Genomic DNA, 21039 nt, shown 5'->3' with positions numbered 1-21039 from the left:
CTTTGTTACCCCCTTCACCCCATTAGGGGTCGTTGCCAGGGTTTGCCCCAGGCGTTTCGTTATTGTCCAGGAGTGACCCCTAACAAGGGAAGGTTTTTAGGTGGTACACACCAATTTCGCTGGGCGCGATACATATTGCAGGGGACATATGTAGATTAAGATTGGCACCAGTTTTAGCTGCCCATACTATGTTTTTCGTTTGTTTTGGACAATTTTTAGTAAGAAAACATCATAAAAGCAGCAAAAATGTGATCTTCAAATGCCTATATCTCCGGAACCGTTTGAGCTAGACCGCCCAGATTTTACACAGAGGTAGGTCGAATTGGTAACTAAATTATCGTGCAGCATAATTTTTTTCGAAAAGCATCGAAGAAAATGTCACAAACTATGTGCACCTTCCTTACTCGGATTTCGACTTGGATTTCGGACCATTTCAACAATTTTTTTCGACTCTTCTCATATTTTTAGACGATTAAGGTATCTATGCAGCCTACCTCTGTGCAAAATCTGGGCGGTGTAGCTTAAACGGTTTCGGAGATATAGGCATTTGAAGATCACATTTTTGCTGCTTTTATGATGTTTTCTTACTAAAAATTGTCCAAAACAAACGAAAAACATAGTATGGGCAGCTAAAACTGGTGCCAATCTTAATCTACATATGTCCCCTGCAATATGTATCGCGCCCAGCGAAATTGGTGTACCACCTAAAAACCTTCCCTTGTAAGATACCCTGAAATTTGCAGACCTCTACCTCATCTCCTTCCTCTTACACGGACGACGGACGGACAGACGGACGGACACGAGAGCGGTTGCATAAGCCCGCTTGAATGCTTTTTTAAAAGCAAAAGGGCGGGCTAAAAAATGTAAATGTTTTACTTAAGAAGGGAATATTGAACCCAATCAATTCACCTTGGGAAATTTCGAACCCATGTATTCACGCACTACTTATGCCCGCGCTTGCGACTATTTCTATTTCTTTCCGCGTTGGTCCCATAAATTCCCACTCTTAGATGCCAGATGCAAGCTACTGAGAACCCTGACCCTCCTACCTTGAGGGCGCATGAACGCTACACCTCCGTGCGCGCGTCATCACCCGTCCCTTTGCCATCGTTCCGAGCGCATCGAAGGGTGACCGGGCTGCCGCGCTGCCGCACCCCCACCAGGCTCCAGGGCGTCGCGCGAGACCCGTGAATGAGTGATGAGCCCCGCGGTGCCGTGCGCCGTGCGTGCCCGCGCCGCATGGACCCGCACTTCCTTTCTCGCTTGTCTCTGGCCGCCGACCCCTTATTTATGAATGCGCGCACGCGGACGGCGGCAGCACATGGCATGAGGGCAGAGCACATCAGCTAGCAGCACACCACGCCGCAACCCACTTGGAGGAAGACGCGACGGCGCACAACAGCACGCCGCCGTGGGTGCACTGATATCGCCAGTGTTCATCCGGCGAGTACATGGCAGAGTTCAACAACGTGCCGCATACACTGACAGTCGATTTGCTATGATAGTTACAAGCCCGGGTGGAAGGATCCTCAGTTAAACTGGAGTTTAAACTATAGTGTTCCAGCTATGGCATATATACTAAAGAAAAAGTGCAGTTAAAATGTAGAAAACTATAGTTTTAACTGCAGAGCTCGAAAAATCAGTACTTTTTTTTGTAGTTAAACTATAGATTTATTTAGTTTAATAGCATTTTCCCTCGTGTTACTTGACTTTAGTCTAACTGAAGATCCTTCCACCCGGGATTCTTGCTAAGGCTACCGTTGTACGATTCCCTATTAACCACTTCACTTCGCACATCCTGAACGACGCCAAACACACAAAAGTCTGTGAAACGCGGTTTAAAATCAGAGTTTATTACCCTGCATCCGCCTGTTTCACCAAACTTTTTCAAAAGAATGTTCAAATTTTTTGGAAAGGTACGATTCTCTCCGTGTGCAAAGATGGGCCTGAATGTCTTCCAGTACCTTTTGAAACCGTACCATACAAAGGGAAAGGGCTCACCGAACCTACTAATCCCGTTTTGAAGAAAGGATTTCGTGTATTCAGCGCGCTGCTGAACTACTCTTGTGTAACGTGTAACGTGCAACACCACCTGTTGCATTTTGAGCTGCGTCTGGGTAACAGCCCAACAATGAACACCTTGCACGGTAAAAAGAATGTCTTGAAATCCCAGGAAATTTCTGGGATTTCAAGGTCGGGTGGATAATTTCAAGATTGGCCCTTGAAATCCAAGACTCTGCCTTGAAACCCGTAGCTTTCAAGGAAAATCCTTGGAATTTTTGTTTGGTATTCAAGGGTTTTCCTTGAAGCACGATCAGGATACTTCAAGGAAAACCCTTGAATACCAGACGAAAATTCCAAGGATTTCCCTTGGAAGCTACGGGTTTCAAGACAGAGTCTGGGATTTCAAGGGCCAATCTTGAAATTATCCACCCAACCTTGAAATCCCAGAAGTTTCCTGGGATTTCAAGACATTCTTTTTAGCGTGTGCGCTCGGTAGTCCGCTCCACGCGGGCGCTGCCCAGCGCGCACGCCAAAAATTGTATTCAATTATAAAAGCAATGATTAATAGGCTAATTCACAAAAATATCACGCAAAAAGATACATTAAGGACAAGAACAATACAGCGAGCAGGCATCGGATACCTACATGACGTCCATCCAAAAGCGGATTGGAGTGAGAGGGAGCTGGCGCCGCGCGAGCTTCTCACTCGCACTATCGCTTTCGGACGCCCGCTTTCGCATGCCCGCTCACTGCAGAGCTCTCATATATATAGCCCATTTTCTCACAAACCTACTTGCAGTAATATGTTCATAAATTCTACGTCACAACAACAACAACGATATATAAACAAAAACAGCCTTGTAGTCATTTTTCTTTAATTCATAAAATATTGCTCGAAACTGTACAATAGGAAAATTTTCTTAACTACGGGTCCGTTTAAGGTTAACAAGAATTGTTAACGTTTTTGTTAGGACACGCTGACTGTGTCCCTCCACTCTTGCCCAGGGCAGCGATTCAAACTTCATGCTCGATGAACGGGCCGTTCGATTTTTGGTCGAAGTGGTCCCCGTCGGGTCCCCGACATGTCTTGATTGTCTTGTCATGCGTTAACTCCTGATTGTTAAGCTAAAATGAAAAGGCAAGCGGGGAAGGAGAAAACGAAAATCGCGATGCTCTGACTTGGGAACTTTTTTCTTGTTAAGACTGAGAATTTTTCGTGGAAAACACGTGAGAAACTCACGTGAATTTGAATTTTACTATCTCATCCATCTATAGACGTGTTGATCACGTTGATTCAATGAGGCCTCCGTAACTTAGAACTTAACTGCCTCTACCGTTATTTTAAGGGTTCAAGCTGCAACTTGTAACTGTTGATGTAGTCCCTTGGAACTAAGTTCGTTGATCGTCTTGTTCAACTTTATTCCACAGTATGTATCGGACATCTTTCAAAATTGATAACTTAAACTTTCAATAAAGCATTCCGGCAAGCTACAATGCAAAATAATCCAAGGAAGAAGAAAACGAAAGACCCTATGCTTTAACATGGTGACTTCCGTTTTCTTGTGACCTGCATTCTTCTGCATTTCAGCTTTACCGGCATGCTTTATTGGACATGAGTTTTGTTACGTTGACTAACTGACATTCGTTCGTGTTATGATAAGTTACAGACCCCTGATTTAACGTGACGTCAACGTAAATGTCTTCACGTACAAACGTGCTACATAGAAAATCGTTTTTTTGAGTAGAAAGTGGACTTTATTCAATGAAAGTTAAAAACTAGCTACATTATGGCGGTCCAGTACAGCTGAAATGCAGAAGTATGCAGAGAACAGGATAACGGAAGTCGAAAATGTAGCCCGGTAGGATTCGCCACAAATAGAAAAAAAAACACCATAATTGTCACTGACGGACACGTGTTTATCCATTTTACTTCTTCACGTCCAGCTCGATACAGAACAGCACACACACAACATATACCCCGGAGACCTCCTTTTAAGATAGCAAGGGCACACGTCCTGAGTTGCGGACTTGCCCTGGCAAGCAGGACCGTGACCTTGACCCCGCCCGCCGACGGCTTAGGGCTCGGAGGCGGACGTGTTCGTTCATGTCGCATTCACGCGTGCGGGCGGATGGCTACTCGCACAGGCCCATAAGGAGCAAAGGGCAGTGGGTTGGGACCAGAGAAAAAGAGAAAAAGAAAAAAAAATCCGTCCAGAAATGGATTGTGAAAACAGATGATTCGAATCGCCTGCATAATTTTTCAATGGGGCGTTCTCGGGACGCTTTAATTTCACAAATCTCGTACACACGTACACATCTTTAAACTAGGTAGATGTACGCCAGACCACGTCTCGCGTAACAGGCTTCGCGATATCTCGGGAAGCACTGTTACGCTGCGATGCGCCTGGCATACATCTATCTAGGCCTGCGGCACTGACACACGAGTCGGGCAAAATGCAGAGTCGTAGATAGGCCTTCGGCTCCAAAGGACACAAATTAAACCCCCAGGATTTTATTTTGACGAGTTGCCCCACCAGAGTACATATCTGAGAAACAACATTAAAATGGTTTGGAGTCATTTTCGTGCGGAAATCGCCGTCTGGCTACTTATCGGTTAGAGATAGAGCCAAACGGACAAAATTTTGGATTCTGCTTTGACGACTTACGTCTTCGCAAGATGTAAAATCAAATAAAAAAATAAAAGTAATATATTGGGTTTTTCGTCGCTGATTTTTTTGACCGATCACCTTTTCAGCTAGAGGGCTCAAAATCAATACAGTTCTTGCTTTTCATGCTTCAAAGCTACGCTAAAAATTTCAGGTACCTAGCTCAAACCGTTCTCGAGTTATCGTACAGACACGAAACTTTTTGATCATCACTGGAGTAATAGGCTTCGCTATCGCTCAGCCAAAGAAGAGCTGGGTGATCATCTGCACCGTTGAAGTTTGCTTGCCCCTGCAAGAAAAGATGTGCTACAGTCTCAAAATCGACGCCTGAAAAAATGCAGTGATAATGTTATTAGTTTATTTGGACTTACATCGTAACCATCGTCAGGGAGTGGCTGTATTACCAGTTTGTCGTCACCGCCCAGGTCCCCGTCCTGGTCTCCGTCCAGGTCCCCATGCAGGTGTGCGTCCAGTTCCGCTTCTAGTTCCCCGTCCAGATCTGAGTTGTCATTCTCCTCGTCGTCCGAATCCGATTCATCTCCGAGTGATGTTTTAAAATTTCTACTGCTGTGTCGAGAAGTCCCTCTTCCTCCCATGTCTTCAGAACGTCTTTTTTTGACAGATTCTACCAATTTCTTCCATTGGTCTGCATTGACGGTCGCGATGCCCCCCTCAAATAATTCCTGCACTGATGAGGCAGTTCTTCGTGTATTGTTCTCCCTCAAGAAACGCTTCACTTGCGCCCAGGCGAACTCGATCGGATTGAAATGGCAATGATAGGGCAGTAGTCGCACCACCCTGTGTCCTGCGTCCTTGGCCATTTTGTCCACCGAGTAATCTGGATACTGCGGTTTGTTCAGTCTGACTAGCTCCAATAATAAAGCATTCCGGTAAAGCTGAAATGCAGAAGAATGCAGGGAACAAGAAAACTGAACTCGCTTTGCTGTAACATTGTAACTACCGTTTTCTTCTTCCCTGCATTCTTCTGCATTTCAGCTTTACCGGAATGCTTTATTCCGGCTTCAGTAGGCCGGGCCGGGGCGTTACGTTCTTTCGCTTCAGCCATTCGATGATCAAGGGCTTTGTCGTTCTGTTCGTTGGCGCCTTGTCTTTCTGCCGCGAGTGATACGGCGCGTTGTCCATCACGATCACTGAGTTAGCAGGCAGGGTCAGTAGGAATACTCTCTCGAACCACTCCTCGAAAACATCAGCGTTCATTTCCTCGTGGTAATCCGTGGTAATCCCCCGTTCTCTTCGACTTGAATATGAATGGCGGCGGGTTGATCCACCCCTTCTCACTGCGCCCTGGAGAAGAAGATTTAAAGACCCTAGACCCCGCTTTCGGACACGGGAAACCAATTTGTAGGCTGATTATTTGTCTCACGATGACAGCATGTAAGTATGACTGTACTGGAGTAGCAACTAAGTACGTTGAAATGTGCGCCGCGCTGGCTGGCGAAGCTATCTCCTCTGAAGCCAATGTGCTTAAAAATCTCACCCTCTCAATTTTTGAAAGCCTATGGTCTACTGCAAATAATGATGCCCGCGTTTTGTGTGAAACATCATTCAAACCGGAGCTACGACGCCTGGAACGCCGCAGACCCGTTTTCTGCCATCTGCCACCCGTGAATGTAGAAAGAGACAGACAGAGTGAGGGTCATGAATGTCCATGAAATAATAACAGTTTGAGACTGCGACGTTCAGGGGCTTCACGGTTGTGTACAAAAAGAAGGATTTGAAGTAAAAACTTTTAATGCAGTGGCCCCTTTCGAAGAAACAAGGCCCTCACTCTGTCTCTTTCTACATTCACGGGTGGCAGATGGCAGAAAACGGGTCTGCGGCGTTCCAGGCGTCGTAGCTCCGGTTTGAATGATGCTATACTCAAAACACGGGCATCACTAGTTGCAGTAGCCCATAGGCTTTCAAAAATTGAGTGGGTGAGATTTGTAAGCACATTGGCTTCAGAGGAGATAGCTTCGCCAGCCAGCGAGGCGCACATTTCAACGTACTTGGTTGCTACTCCAGTACAGTCATACTTACATGATGACAGCGACGTGCTCATGAGATTCCTGATAGTTTTTCCTAAAACAAGATGTTTTTCCCAAGTTTGTACGTCAACAGAGACGGATTTGAGCGGCGCTCAAAGCGCACCTTAGGTGTCACCGGGAACTCGCGGCCGCCCTGGCTGCCAGCTCGTCTGGGCGGTTTTTTTTCTGGGAAGCTCATTTGCAACATAATGAGCGGCTCGATTTCGTCCAAACCTGTGACTGTAGGGTTGTTTTGGTCCCTGGTTCCGTTGCGGAGGTCTGTTTCCAAATTCGGATTCATTCAAAGGCGGCACCGTATCGTGACCACATAAGAGGTCACAAACCTCACATTTCGCCACAAGTACCTCTGGATGAACTTGAATTTGGAAACAGATCTCGGCAATGGAATTAGGGACCAAAACAACCTACTGAGCACGAGTTTGGACGAAATCGGCACGCTCATTACGTTGCAATGAGCTTCCTAGTGCAAAAATCACTGAAAGCGAGGCCGGTCGGGAGTTCCTGGCGACCCCTAAGGCGCGCTATGAACGGCCCTCAAATCCGTTTCTGATGGCCTACAAACTTGGGAAATACATCTTTCTTTCGGAAAAATGGCCAGGAATCTAATGGGCACATCGCTGTCATCAAGAAATAATTACTTACAAGGGAAGGTTCTCCGGTGATACAGTCAGATTTCAAAAGCATTTAAAAGAGTAGTTGTTTGCACCCCTAGATAAGGTTTGGCACTGGTTTTACCTGCCCGTAGGGGGTTTGAAGGTCATTTCACGCGAATTTCATCAAAAATTTCCCAAATTCATCCAGTTTTGGACATTTTTGCATGCACATATCTCCGGAACCGTTGGAGCTACAGCACCCAGATTTGCAGGTAATTATCTTTCAGTTAGTATTTTCCATGAAAAATATTTGAATCAAATCAATAGGGGTCACCAAAAAGGGGTCCAGGATCGCAACCTCCTCTCGGGACCCGTTTTTGCGACCCTAATCAATTTCGTTCAAATTTTCTACCAGTAAATAACGTGCTAAATTATGATTTCCCTCAAAATCTGGACGGAGTAGCTCAAACGGTTCTTGAGATACGTGCATGTAAGGTTGATAAATAGGCTATAAATTTGGCGAATTTTCAATTAAATTCGGGTAAAACGACCTTCAAACTCTCTACGGGCAGCTAAAACCAGTGCCAATCCTAATCTAGAGATGCAAACAACAAATCTTTAAAGCGCCTTTGAAATCTGAGTGTATCACCGGAAAACCTTCCCTTGTTAGCCTACAAATTGGTTTCCCGTGTCCGAAGGAGGGGTCTAGGCGCTTAAAAGCTTCTTCTCCAGGGCGCCCTTCTCTCATGATGACGTACAATAATCCTTCCCCCTTTCCCCGTTCCGGTGTTCAAGGTGTCCCATGCGTTCCGTCCAGCCCTTGTGGTCGTTGGCATTCGCCCTCGTTTCATCCAGGAAGTACACATTTTCCCATCGCTCAATGCCTTTCATTGTTCTAACGAAGCGCCATCGCCACAAAGCAATGCTGGGGTGTTCCATTAAGATTTTTCGTCCATCGAATTTTTCGAAACGAAATCCCATTTGTAGAACAATTCTTCGTAGACTTGCAGTGGACCGGCCTTGAAGTGTACCGCTCTTTTCGATCTGTGCTTTGAGTTTCGAAAGGGTAGGCCGCTCTTTTCTGGCAGGAATTGCATAGATTTGATTTCGGATGACCTCCTGGTCAAAGCCATCCACATCACAGACGGAGTCCTTCCACTTTCTTTGTTGTCTGAAACACTGGCCTCTCAGTGCCCTTGGCCAACTGGTCCTTCCCTTTCTGCGCAATCCGCTGACTAGTTCTAAAAGCGATGCCACACGCCTCGGCCGTCCTCTCCTGCACCTTCTCGAGCAGACTCGGCTCGCCCTAGTTTTTTCTCCTTCGTGAAAAGCACAGGAAACACCATGGTCATAGTTTGGTGCCTGAGAACTTCCCTCTTGCTTTAACTCAAAGTTGGCATGGTTCACAAAATTTTCGAGTGCAATAATGACGCGGGTATGCGCAAAGGACACACGCACGTGCACACACACACACACACACACACACACACACACAGACACTTTCACAAATTGCACTTAATACGCCAAAGACACAACACAACGTCCACCAATCCAACGCAACCGCACCACACTACGTATTCCACGAAGAGCGATGTGCACTTTCCGAGAAATCGCGAGAGACTGAGCTCCAGCAGCGGGTGTGTGTGTGAGTCGCGAATTTGTCTGCTGGTCCTGCTATACGTTGTCCACAAACATGCATGTTTTGCCGACAAACTAATAATTTTATGGCGTACTATTGTAATGAAGTTGTTTGCGGTTCGCCCTCAGGCACAGAGAGGAAGACTAGTGGCAGGAGGACACCGGACGAACGGAAACAATGCGTTTAGTGCACACTGACAAACAATCCATACCGTTAGCTTACGTTCGCTGTCGCTAAAATGCCCATCTTGGCATGCGTAGAAATAGAGAGACACTGGAGGAGAGAGTGTAGAGGGAGAGGGGGAAGGCATATGAAAGGTGAAGTGAAACGGATACAGAAGGGAGCAATCCGCCCTCAACGTCTCCATCGAGCCTCTTTGTTTTAAAGTATCAAAATTCCCTAAAATCTTAACCTTGTCCGATCAGGACCTGACTTGCTCCCAAAATTAGCTTTTTTTCTTTTAAAAGAAGGTCGTTATGCAAGATCACGCCGATCTCGATTGGACAAAAGTTCAAATTTTGAATACCCAAAATTTAAAGGGACACCTCGGTTTGTAAGCACGCCCCAGGGGGCCGGGCGGGGGCGGGCAGCCCGGGTCTCGGAGGGTCTCCGAGGGGTCTGGTCAGGGAGAGCAGGTAGGGAGTGTTGCTGCAGTTGCAGAGGTGGAGAAGCCAGCAAAATTTTTGGGTCACCCGCCTACCTGTTTGCATCCGACAGTAGTTCGAGTCTCCGTATCCCATATTGTCAGATGATTAGTTTGGGTCTCTGAATCACATGTCGTGCGAAATGCCCTCGTCAACTTCACTGCAGGCCTAGGTAGATGTGTATGCCAGGCGCGTCGCAGCGTAGCAGTGTTTCGTGAGATATCGTGAAGCCTGTTACGCGAGACGTTGTCTGGCGTACATCTTTCTTGTTTTTAACGTTCATGGCAAAAATTCTTTTCCACTTTTAATTTTTTTTTCAGACTTTTCATTAGTTTTTGGGGTGTATTATTACTTGGTATGCCTTTGACGTCAGACGTCACTGACTTCGGGCCGGTCGGGCGCGGGGAGGAGTGGGGTACTGCCCCCACCCTGCCCCGCTTCTCCCCGCGCCTGACGATTTTTTGTTCAACTCCTCCGGGCTGGACGAGCCCTGGAGTACCCTATTCGTTCTCGAGTTATCGTGCGGACAGACACACACACAGACGCTAATACACAGACAGACAGAAAAAGTTTTTTCCGACCAGATGGAGTAAAAGGCTTCGCTAATCGCTCAGCCAAAAACGGAGGTTAAAACAAACTCACTGATTTATCTGTTTCCGTCCGCCCAGTATGAGAAACTACCATGGTGGTCCGATCCTAACCTCTCAAATATGGAGGGGAGCTCGAAACTGATTAAAAGCTTCTCAAACCTGAAAGGCCGTGGAGGCACGTGATTAGCTCGACCAATCTGAGCCATTACGGAAACAGAATGGTCAGTGAGTTCGTTCTTTTCCTACTTCCGTTGAAGATTGCCTGGAACACCCTATTGAGCTAGCGACCTGGGATTTTCAGGGTACTTTTGTGTCATGAGAGACAAGATCAAGTACGAAGAAGAGCATTCTAGATTAAAAATAGGATTTAAAAAAACTTAAAAACCGCAGGTCCCCAAAATGATGTTTTCTAAAAATACTAAGACGTGGTCTGGCGTACATCTACCCTCTTTTTAACGTTCATGGCAAAAATTCTTTTCCATTTAAAAAAAAAAATCAGACTTTCATTCGTTTTAGTTTTTGATGTGTATTACTTGGTATGTCAGACCGCGTCTCGTCTCGCTCAACAGGCTTCGCGATATCTTACGAAACGCTGTTATGCTGCGACGCGCCTGGCATACATGTACCTTGGCCTGCGGCGCTTCCACCCGAGTCAGGTAGTGGAAAAATGTACACAAAGGCACGCCTACTCCTATGGCTCGTCAACGGCCCATCACCTCGACTAAGCATGCAGGGTTGTACATCTTTTCGGTTAATTTCGTCAAAAAATACCCTCTAGCGCATCAACGGTTTGAGCTCGAGCAAAACGGACAAAACAATCTACTTTGATGAGTCACCCCCTCGAAAACCATAAAAAGAATATTTTCAAAAGTCGTCATTCATGGGACCCTTTGTTTTTGTGGTTCATACATTTCAGGTTGGAGGGCCTCGACAATCGGGTCACTGTGAAAAATAAATAAATTCCCGCACTCGCACATTTAAGCAGTTTTGCCAAATCGAGCCACCTTTCACTGTCAAAATTGACAGCTTCGGCTATGTTGAAGTCATGGTTGTAACCAGAATGAAAGTTGCGTTGAAAAGTTATGACGAAGTCCCCAGCCTTCTGGTTCACCTTCAACAGTGGAATCCCAGCACCCTGAATAATCTCTGGTGACAACAAAGACTTTTGGTGCCTCATGAATGAACCACAGGCTGCAAAGGCTGGATACAAATTTGTGAATAACTGTGCGAAGTCTGAGTTATAGTCAAGGGGTGGCGTACATTTCAAGTGGGGAAACCAAGAAGATTGTACCATGCTTTCGACTCCCCGAAATGGAGGTAAGAAATACTGTATGCATCGGCATCTTCACAGTGCCATGTTAAGGCACTACACCTCGACCCAAAGTAAAGCATGGGATCCAATATGCCCTTGATATGACTATTAGCTTCTTTGACGTAATCCATTCCTGTTCCCAGTTTCCATAGGTCAAAAGCTTGTAGATCCTGGCTCATTAGTGAACCCGGGGTATCACACCAATTTAGTGCGTCACACTCGACCCCGTCCAAAATTCGTTATCAATTGCATCAGTATCATCGAACGCATGGTTGTGGCAGGAAAAGGTCCACATCGGTCATAAGTATGAGGTATTTTCCGAATTAGAAGAACAAGAGAAATATCGTCTGCTTCCGGACCATTCAGAGTGAGCCTCTCTCGGCCTCTCGCGTGGCCGGCTCCAGAAAGGCCGTCTCTGATTGGTCGAGGCTTTGTGAAGGTCCAGGAGTGGACGGACATTCCTCTTGTTCTTCTAATTCGGAAAATACCTCATTGGCATCTTAGGTTCTCGCACGAGGATCTCTTTTCCTTCCGTTCACACAGAACTTTTCGAGGATCTCATGCCTCTCCTCAGGCGTCAGAGACTTCAAAATTTCTCGGAACCAATCCACGGACATGTAACAGATGCCGTGCTTGCACTTTATATGGGAGGTTGGCATAAATCAAGCCAAGATGCTGGTTTATCTAAGCACATGGCTCAGCGGTACTCCTTAACAGTAATCGGGTAATAGCACGTTGGACATGAGCCGCGGCACTTGTGAACCATGAGTGCTTGAACGATATCGATGGGTCCCAGCGGCAACCACGATTTGATCTCTGATTCGAGCTCCACCATGATCTTCTCGCGGTCTTTCCTTTCAGCAGTCTGAAGCTTAACGAAAAGTTCACTGACACGTTTCTTTGACGTGGGTAGAGGCGTGAAGATCAAAGAATCAGTGCCTTCCTCTTTTTCCTCTGACAATCTGCTCTCTTCCAGCCTCTGCCTTGCTGCTTATTCCACTATCAGCCTCTTCTGTTCTTCTTCTTGCCTTTGCTTTTCCACTTCTCCTAGTCTGGTCTCTTCTTCCTTTTTCAGCCCCTTTCTTTCTGCTTCGTAGGGTTGCGACGGCCGGTAATGTTACCGGTAACGTTATCGGAAAATTGGTAATTTACGGTAATTTATCAAAAGCTTGGTAACGTTGAAAAAAACGGTAATAATACCCCTACAAAGTGAGTTAAAAACTCACTTTTCAAAAGCAAAAGTCACATTTGAAATAGTAATTATGACATATTATCACTTTTTTAGTCACTTTTTGGAGACCGGATAGCAAATTTGTCATTACTCTAAGGCATAGCTTTAGATAACAACTTTTATAGGTGTACTTCTGGTAACTCTGTATACAACTGATGTTGATGAGAACAAAATGTAAAACACAACGATTCCAATAAGCTAAGACCAGCTATTCCGTCACTTTTTAGGCAGTACACACGAATTTCGATCGCTAAGAAATAGTATATCGCCAATTTTTCTGCTTCAAATTGAATTTTTCAAATTTTTCCAAAATTTCCGGTGAATTACGATTTTTACAGTAATTTACGGTAACATTGATTGTTACCGGTAATTTCGCAACCCTACATTGCTTCGTCCCTTCCTAATCTCTTCTGTTCTTCTTCTTGCCTTTTCTTTTCCACTTCTGCTAGTCTGGTCTCTTCTTCCTTTTTCAGCCCCTTTCTTTCTGCTTCGTCCCTTCCTAACCTCTTCAGTTCTTCTTCTTGCATTTTCTGTTCCACTTCTACCAATCTGATTTCTGCTTCCTTTTCCGACCTCGGCTTGCTTTCTGTTCCTTGCTCGCTTGACCGTTCTGCTCTCCACATCAACCGTCAATAAAAAGTACTGTAAAAACTAAGCTTCTCACACTCTAGTTCCTTTTACAGGTGAATGCTATAAGAGGTCTGCCCGTGAACTACCGTTAACCGGCCTACCACCACCACTTCGCAGATTTTTCAAAATTACCTTCCTGTCTGCTTAGCTTCCTGCTTCTTTCATACACAACTCACTAATTATAAACAAGTAGTCATCGCTGAGATTAACTCAAATTTTGTTTGCATCCAACTTTCAGATTAATTTCTTTTACTTTTACATAAAACTAAGTTCACCAAGCACACGCTGATGACAAATATACTAAAAAAAAACTAAAAAAAACTTGTAACAGTTACACTGTCTTTTCCGAAATACTGACACACTAAACAAATAATATAAATAACAAACAAAGGTTACCTATATTCACTAATAAAATAGTAGGACATACACATACTATAAACAGTACTGACTGTGAAAAAAGCTGGTCTTCGACACTTAAAGAAACAGTGACCTCGCACTCATCAGCATACACTCGCAGACGAATTGTCCTGGGAAAACGTGAGAATACCGGATGCCTCCTGAAAAGAGCACCGATTGAAACATACGTTGTAATAATCCAAATAAATAAATATCTTGAATATCTTAAAACTTAACACAACCGATGGTTCTCCAACTCGCATTATACACCGTACACGGGTCGCACAATACCTTTATAATACTCCATAATATGTCGCAAAATGCCTAAAAAAACCATAATACCTTAGAATATCTCATAATCCTATCTAAATACTTCATAATAACCAGGGAGTAGGAGGGGAGAGAAAACGACCAGGCCGGCAGCAGTCGGGGGCCGGCACGGGTGGCAGCGCGCGGCGGCGAGCCGAGCGCGCGAGCTGCGCAGCCGAAGCAGGCCCGACGCCGAGCGGTGGCGAGCCAGCGGCCGGGCGGAGCTGAGCGTGGCGTGTGTTGTCATTTTGAAATCAAGATTGTTCCATCAAATCGTAAGTAAAAGAGGATAACATGCATACGGCTCTATTCAGAAAAGAACAAGGAATCTATCGCTCATCGTGTTTTTGATCGGCGACTAATCGTTTCAGAGTTTTTAGCGTGCTCCCAGACAAATGTGGGCGTTTTCCCCGGGCACGGCGGTTCCCTTGCGTTATCGAACACCCAAAACCAGACTGCCTACCCGTGGTCTCTGGTTTCGCCTACGCGGTGGCTCTTCTGCTTCCCCTAATCCACCGAAAGGTATGCCGGGTAAACCGCCGCATTGCCCGGCCAGGACTGTTTGATCATCTCTTAAAAGAAAAAACAGAAAAAAAAGCACCATTATGAGTACATGCTGGGTTTGGCGTAGAGAGTCTCGGTACGGAGCGACCAGTCCTACTCTGCGTCAACACAGGTACTGACAATTTGGCCGCTAGCGACTTAAAATGTAAACTTCCCTGGAGCGCGGCGCTGGCTTTCCGTGGGCCGGGGGGCGGGGAGGGGCGGGGAACTCCGAAACTTTGAAAAGCCGTTCAAATGTGTCGTCTGCTGCAAGAGATTCAGGCAACAGAGTGCACCTGGCGCTCAGCTAATGTCTTTTTGCATACACCGCACTCGAAAGGCTTCTCCCCTACGGCGCTCTTCGTGCATGAATGTCTTGTTGCAAACGGTGCACTCGAAGGGCAGGGGGTGGGCAACAAGTGCTATGTATGTGCTCCTCTGCAAATTGTACACTTCAATATGCTGTTGATTTTCCCATGCGCATCCACCTCCGAAGTTCTCGAAGTCCAAGTCTGACACATTTCTAGGGGCTTAAGGAGGCGTAAGCAGCTAATCTCTGCTCCCGTCTTCAGGATTTCTTTCTACAGAACCTTCAGAGGAACCTCCACCCTGTAAATGCAACGACATAAGAACTCAGTGCAAAGCATTCATAGGTCTCACATGTCATGTGAGTCCCATGGAGCTAGAATGCGCAGTCAAGTCCACAGGTGTCACATGTGAGGCCTCGTATATGGCCCCTCTAAGAAACTGTCACTTTCAAATACTATAAGGATAATTAAAGTAATTCACTCACAGGATTAATTTTGCTGGTCGACTTCAGGAGGCTTGGCTGCAACAGTTGAGTCAGAAATATTTCGCATTTTATCCATTTCAACTTGCATCATTTGAGCTTGAGCAACCAACTCTCGCTCCTTTGACCGGAATTTCCTGCTCGTTGCTAGGGACTCAATTTCGCCCAAATTCTGATTCACTCCACTCTGGTTCAAAATGTCAGCAATGCTAATCTCCTAGCTGCTAATAAGGTCATTTCTGTAAGGAGGAAAATAAATTTTTAGTCAGACACTTGGGCATTCCCTATCCTAACCTCCAAATTCAGAAAACACAAAGTACTTACAATGATGAGACAATGTCGGGACAATGTTTTATGTTTACAAGCAACTAAAATAATTTAAAGAAATATGTACCTTACGTCTTTACTGTGTTTCTGAACTGCACCATTACTTTCCATTTCATTATTAAATTTATTGCTTTCTTTCTTAACAGAATTTCTTCTTCTATTTCTTCAAATTAAAAGAAATTTCAATTCCAATTAAGTCTACCAAGTATAGTACTAAAAAATCACAGGTCTAGTTTATGTACACATAACAGAAGCAAGAGAAGTGCATTCCAATACACGTTCATAATAATTCCTGCTCACACCACCAACACTCCCATCAAATGAACATCCAATTCGATATACTATTTCCGAAATTCCTATTGAGTGCCCATCAAAGGGTGCAAATACACGTGCATCCAATCCAAAAGAATTCAGTTCTTTTTCATAATATACTCGACCAGAGACATTAAGGGGACAGTAGCACTTCGAGACGGATTTTAACAAATTTCAGGTGATTCATTTGTCTAAAATTCGAATTTCTTATCGGAAATTGTTTATCGTAGTTCATTCTAAGGAGTTTGATGTACTAAAAAAGAAAAACTACACTTTATCATGGTCTGACAAAAACTGTTGATTAAATCGTGCGCGCAAGCTATCTTAAAAACTTTCCCGCTTGCGCGCACGATTTAATCTGTAAAACTTGTCAGATCGTGATGAAGTGTGTTTTTTCTTCTTTTTTAGTACATCAAACTCCTTAGAATGAACTACGATAAACAATTTCTGTTAAAAAATACGAATTTTAGACCATTAAATCACTTCGACGCGTCCTAACAACAATGTTCTATCCGCAGCGTGCGGATTACACAATGTTCTATCTGCAGGGTGCTGAATACACAATGTTTTATCTGCAAAACGGGGTTAGGCGCAGCCCTTCACCTTTGTGTGGTTTGTAAGTAACTGGAAGACATTAAGGCCAATCTGAGCGCACGGAAAGAACCATAAAGATCCAAGGGTTAATTATTGAATGCAAAAAGTGAAGTAAAACGAGCGGTTACGGAGTAATAAGCATTCCTTTGGAGGTGTCCCGAAACCTGCGTTTTGCAGATAGAGCATTGTGTAATCCGCACGCTGCAGATAGAACACTGTGTAATCCGCACGCTGCAGATAGAACACTGTGTATTCAGCACTCTGCAGATAGAACATTGTGTAGTCCGCACGCTGCAGGTAGAACATTGTTGTTAGGACGCGTCGACTTGAAATTTGTCAAAATCCGTCTCGAAGTGCTACTGCCCCCTTAAACACACTGCACAAAGCAGACAAAGTTGAATCATTGCCTTAAACTCTCTCATTCAGCACAGAAGTTCGAATACAGTTAATCACCTCTTCAAAGGCCTTCAAAGGCTTCACTTCGCCATTTATAATAAATTTTTAAAAAACTTTGAAGAATCGGCCAGACACTGTACACACAACACCTGTTGCTATTTAATTACAGGTTAATAGTAAGGCATGTAAATTTTACAATTTCCAATTGTAATTATACAATATATTCAATCGAAAATGTTTGCAAATTCCTACAAATACTTCTACCATGTTAATAACTGAAACGTAAATTCTTAAAAAAGCTAAGGCCCTATCATCTGCTTCCACGTTGGCGCAAGCCTAGGTTTTTCTTCTGTAAGTCCCACGTGACAAATTATTCAGTATGATCAAAATCGCATGTAAGAGGGATCGCGCTTGAGACCTGACGAGATGACGGAGGAAGCGTATCATTGTGATGTGATATAAAATCTAAAATTCTCTTTATCCATGTTTTAGGTTAGTAGGTATTGCGGTGAAAAACGCGGCGATGGCACCATCAAAATCCAACACCATAGGACCTTTAGAGCATGTCTTGAGTCTGTGGGCTCGAGAACTAGTAGAAGATGCGGTTAGTCCGGGTTACCGCCTTCTGCGAACTCTTCGCGGTTCCTGGGTGAGTTCTACGCCAGACGCAGGTTCAAAGACGCTACGAAAAGTAATCGTAAGAAAAGTGCAGGGATAACTGAAGAAGACGAAAGATAGTACTCCGTAGACTCGTAGCTTATGTTAAAGCTGCTTCCTTCCATTGCAATAAACAAGGTACGCCCCACGTCTAACGTAACAGGCTTCGCGATATCTCACGAAACACTGTTGCGATGTGACGCGCCTAGCATACATCGACCTTGTTTTGCGGCGCTGACGACACCCGAGTCGAGTAGTAGGAAAATGTACGCAAAGATACAGCTAAGCATCCCAGTCAACTAAGCAGCTCCCATTTACTTTCGGGAGGCATTGGGGATGATCCTATGCGAATCCTTCACACGTACTTCAGAGACAACGCGGAGACACTGTGGAATCCTCGAAAAAAAAAAAAAAAAGATTGTACCCATATGACGGAATTTTGAATCTTCAGCTTCCCACCGCAACTCGCTACCCATATGACGGAATTTTGAATCTTCAGCTTCTCGCCGCAACTCGCTTCGGTGATCGACCTCTGAGGCGATATTTCGGTCAACCGGACCCGGTGGGAGATGAACCACCGATTGTGTTTTCCAAGCTCCGGTACGGAGTCCACTGGGCCAGAGCGATCCCTTGGAAGACACTACAATATACACGAACGACAACTCAGTCGCGACGATGCACTCGATTCTAAGACCAGTTAACTGGAAGATATTTTGGTACGAGTGCATTTTTTGGCTTGTTATAAGGTCTTGAAGTTTTGAATTGAGTTCTTACAGAAAAAATTCCAAACAGTGATTTTTTTTAATTTTAAGCTTTCAAAGAAATTTTGGGGGGACAAATTCATTTGGGAATGCAAAGTTCATGGAAAAAACGAATGGAAAAAACCCAATGATATGCCACACGGTCTGTTCCTTCCCGAAAGTCAGCATATACGCGGTGTCAAAAGAGCTAACTTCCCGCTAATTACAACAAAATCACAGTCCTGCAGCTGCGGATCTTAGCTGACAAATATAACGTATGGCACATATCCGGATTTGTTTTTTCGTGCACATTGCATTCTCAAATGGATTTGTCTCCCAACACTTCCTTTGAAAGCTTGAAATTTTTTTAAAAAATAACTTTTTTGCATTTTTCCCAGAAGAACTCCATTTAAAACATTAAGGCCTTATAACATATCAAAGATGCACTCAGATTCACAAGCACTCAAAATTTTTGTTTTGTGAACTGGTCTTAGATTTTCGCGTTGAACACTTTGTCAACTGAGCCAACATCGATTTCGACAAAGTGTGCTTACGCTCCCCCTTTGGCCTTAGTAGCTATTGCAGTTAGCGCGCTCTGCCGTATTCCCACCAGTCGCGTCTGTGGCGCAAAGGTCTTCGTGCCTGGCGGCTGGATAGTAAGTGGAGGGTCGATTCCGGTCGGCGCCCAACCAGTTTTTCCTTGCACGGCGTCTTCTGACTCCGTTCAAACTTAACATGAAGCGAGAAAATGGACTGTTGATACATAAGAGGTTACGGAAAAGGGATACCACTCTTTATGTCATTTTATCCGATGATGGAGACTTGCTGATTTGTGCGCTGAGACAGTATCTGTTCCCTATGGATCGCTCTGGCCCAGTTGATACGCGGGGGCTTAATCTTTGAGGTAAAGGGAAAACTTTGAGGTCCTCCAATGATGTGGCGAAGACTTCGCCTCAAAATATGTGGGATTTTTAAACATTTTGTGCTAAGATTCCTCAAAATTTTAGGTGAGATCGGACGACTTTTCCTCAAATACGGGAGTTCTTCAAAGTTTTCCGCTATAAATGAAACGTTTCTTTTACCGCGCGAATGAAAGTAAAATATGGGCGTTTAAGTGTTACGTTTTGTGAATTGAAACGCGAAGTTAAGTCATTCCGTTCCCAGCTGAAAAAAACACGTACAAATCCGCTTGGATTTCCGAAGACTTTCCACGTGTATCAGACAAAATCTTCACTTGGGTATCTACACTAGAGATATAAATTGCTCAGTGAAATTACGAATCAAATTAACATAATTTTAAATTTGCCTCGTTCATTAGGTTTCGGTGATCTGCATCATGGGGCACGCTTCCCTCGTGCTGCGTGACCTGGCGCGCAGCGAGTCGATCGATGAGGTCCAGGTGCTTCTCACCCTGTACATAGGCGCGCACTCCTCCCTGGCAGCTCAGTTGATTCTGTGGCGACGCCGGAACTGCATTAAGATGGCGGTCAGGTTGGCCAGCCACGTCGCCCGTCAGCTGCATCTGCTTTCCAGCGACGCGGTTAGAAAGTCTGCGCGGAATGTTTTTGATCCTATATTCATTTTATACGCCACAATGAACCAATACTAATGCGGTAAGGCTGGAAAAAAGTATTAGCGAGGATGAAAGTCAGGCGATACAGATGTTGCTCATGTTAACATGACCAATTGGTCAGTGCAAAACTGTTAAGAAGGAAAGATTTGTCACAAGGGTTGAGATGAACCATTCGTCACATTGCGACGAACTGTTTGTGACTTGTGATTGTCATGTGCTGGTAAAGGCAGAGCGGTGAGGTGATGGAGACGAACGGACGACTTTGAGAATCAACTGATGAGCTGGTTTATTTGTCTTTCTGCTCTCCCGTATAAACGTCGCTTACAGCCTTGCGCATAACGGTTTGCAGGAGTGACAACATATGTAACAGTGATGGCCTAGACAATCGAGGTTAATGACACGTTTGTCCCATGGCATATGTGCCACAAACTAGGTAGAAAGCTTTGGCTTTGCATGGCTCGGCTCAGTGTGCCATCACGACCCCAATATTATCGATAGTTCTTCTACCATCGGCATATCTCTTTCTCACGGTTTTGGGACAACCTATACATATTTACGCTTTTCCGATTATGTTGTCATGAACTCAACAGTGTACATTCTCTGCTGGTATATCAGCAATCATTGATCACTGATACATCAGTGTTCATGGCATGTACTTCTGCATGTATTTGTCTGAAAACTGAATTCTGTTCATTGCATGCTGATATGTCTGCATACAATATACAATACACTGATGAGTCCTTAGAGAAGACGATCGCCTCGCGCCTTTGTGACGAACCATTCCAGAGTAAAATTGAGGCGTGTCTCTTTCGTTAAGTGATGTCTTAATACTTGACAGTGAAGAACAACAGGACAGTACCGTTAAACAGGCTAATTTAGACCACCGAGGGGCAATGTAGACCACCTTCTTGTCGGCACTATATGACTGCTGATGCCGTTCGTTGACGACTACAATTTACAAGACAGTTCTCGCTATTGATTCGGCTTCCACCTAGGACAGTGCGCCTCAACCAGCAGCGGTAAGAGGGTGGTCCAATCCCCCCCC

At 44.8% G+C, this 21039-nt stretch overlaps 1 protein-coding gene across 4 annotated transcripts in view; it reads left to right on the top strand.

Annotated features, from left to right (window-relative positions):
- The first annotated feature begins 1320 nt into the window (after positions 1-1320).
- LOC113217281 (uncharacterized) overlaps positions 1321-21039 on the top strand; it is a 58774-nt gene continuing 39055 nt past the window's right edge. For 3 of the 4 annotated variants that reach the window (XM_052274468.1, XM_052274469.1, XM_052274467.1), the window contains exons 1-3: positions 1321-1443; positions 17517-17673; positions 19740-19961. In XM_052274468.1, coding sequence (XP_052130428.1) covers positions 17548-17673; positions 19740-19961 — 348 coding nt within the window. In that variant the 5' untranslated portion in view covers positions 1321-1443; positions 17517-17547. The remainder of the gene's footprint in view (positions 1444-17516; positions 17674-19739; positions 19962-21039) is intronic. The other variant, XM_052274470.1, reaches the window with a different exon arrangement.

Source organism: Frankliniella occidentalis, unplaced genomic scaffold (assembly GCF_000697945.3).
Source record: "Frankliniella occidentalis isolate FOCC.00 unplaced genomic scaffold, Focc_3.1 Scaffold397, whole genome shotgun sequence".
Classification (NCBI taxonomy): Eukaryota; Metazoa; Arthropoda; class Insecta; order Thysanoptera; family Thripidae; genus Frankliniella; species Frankliniella occidentalis.
Note: the sequence above shows the minus strand (reverse complement) of the source record. Positions and strands in the feature narration are given on the sequence as shown.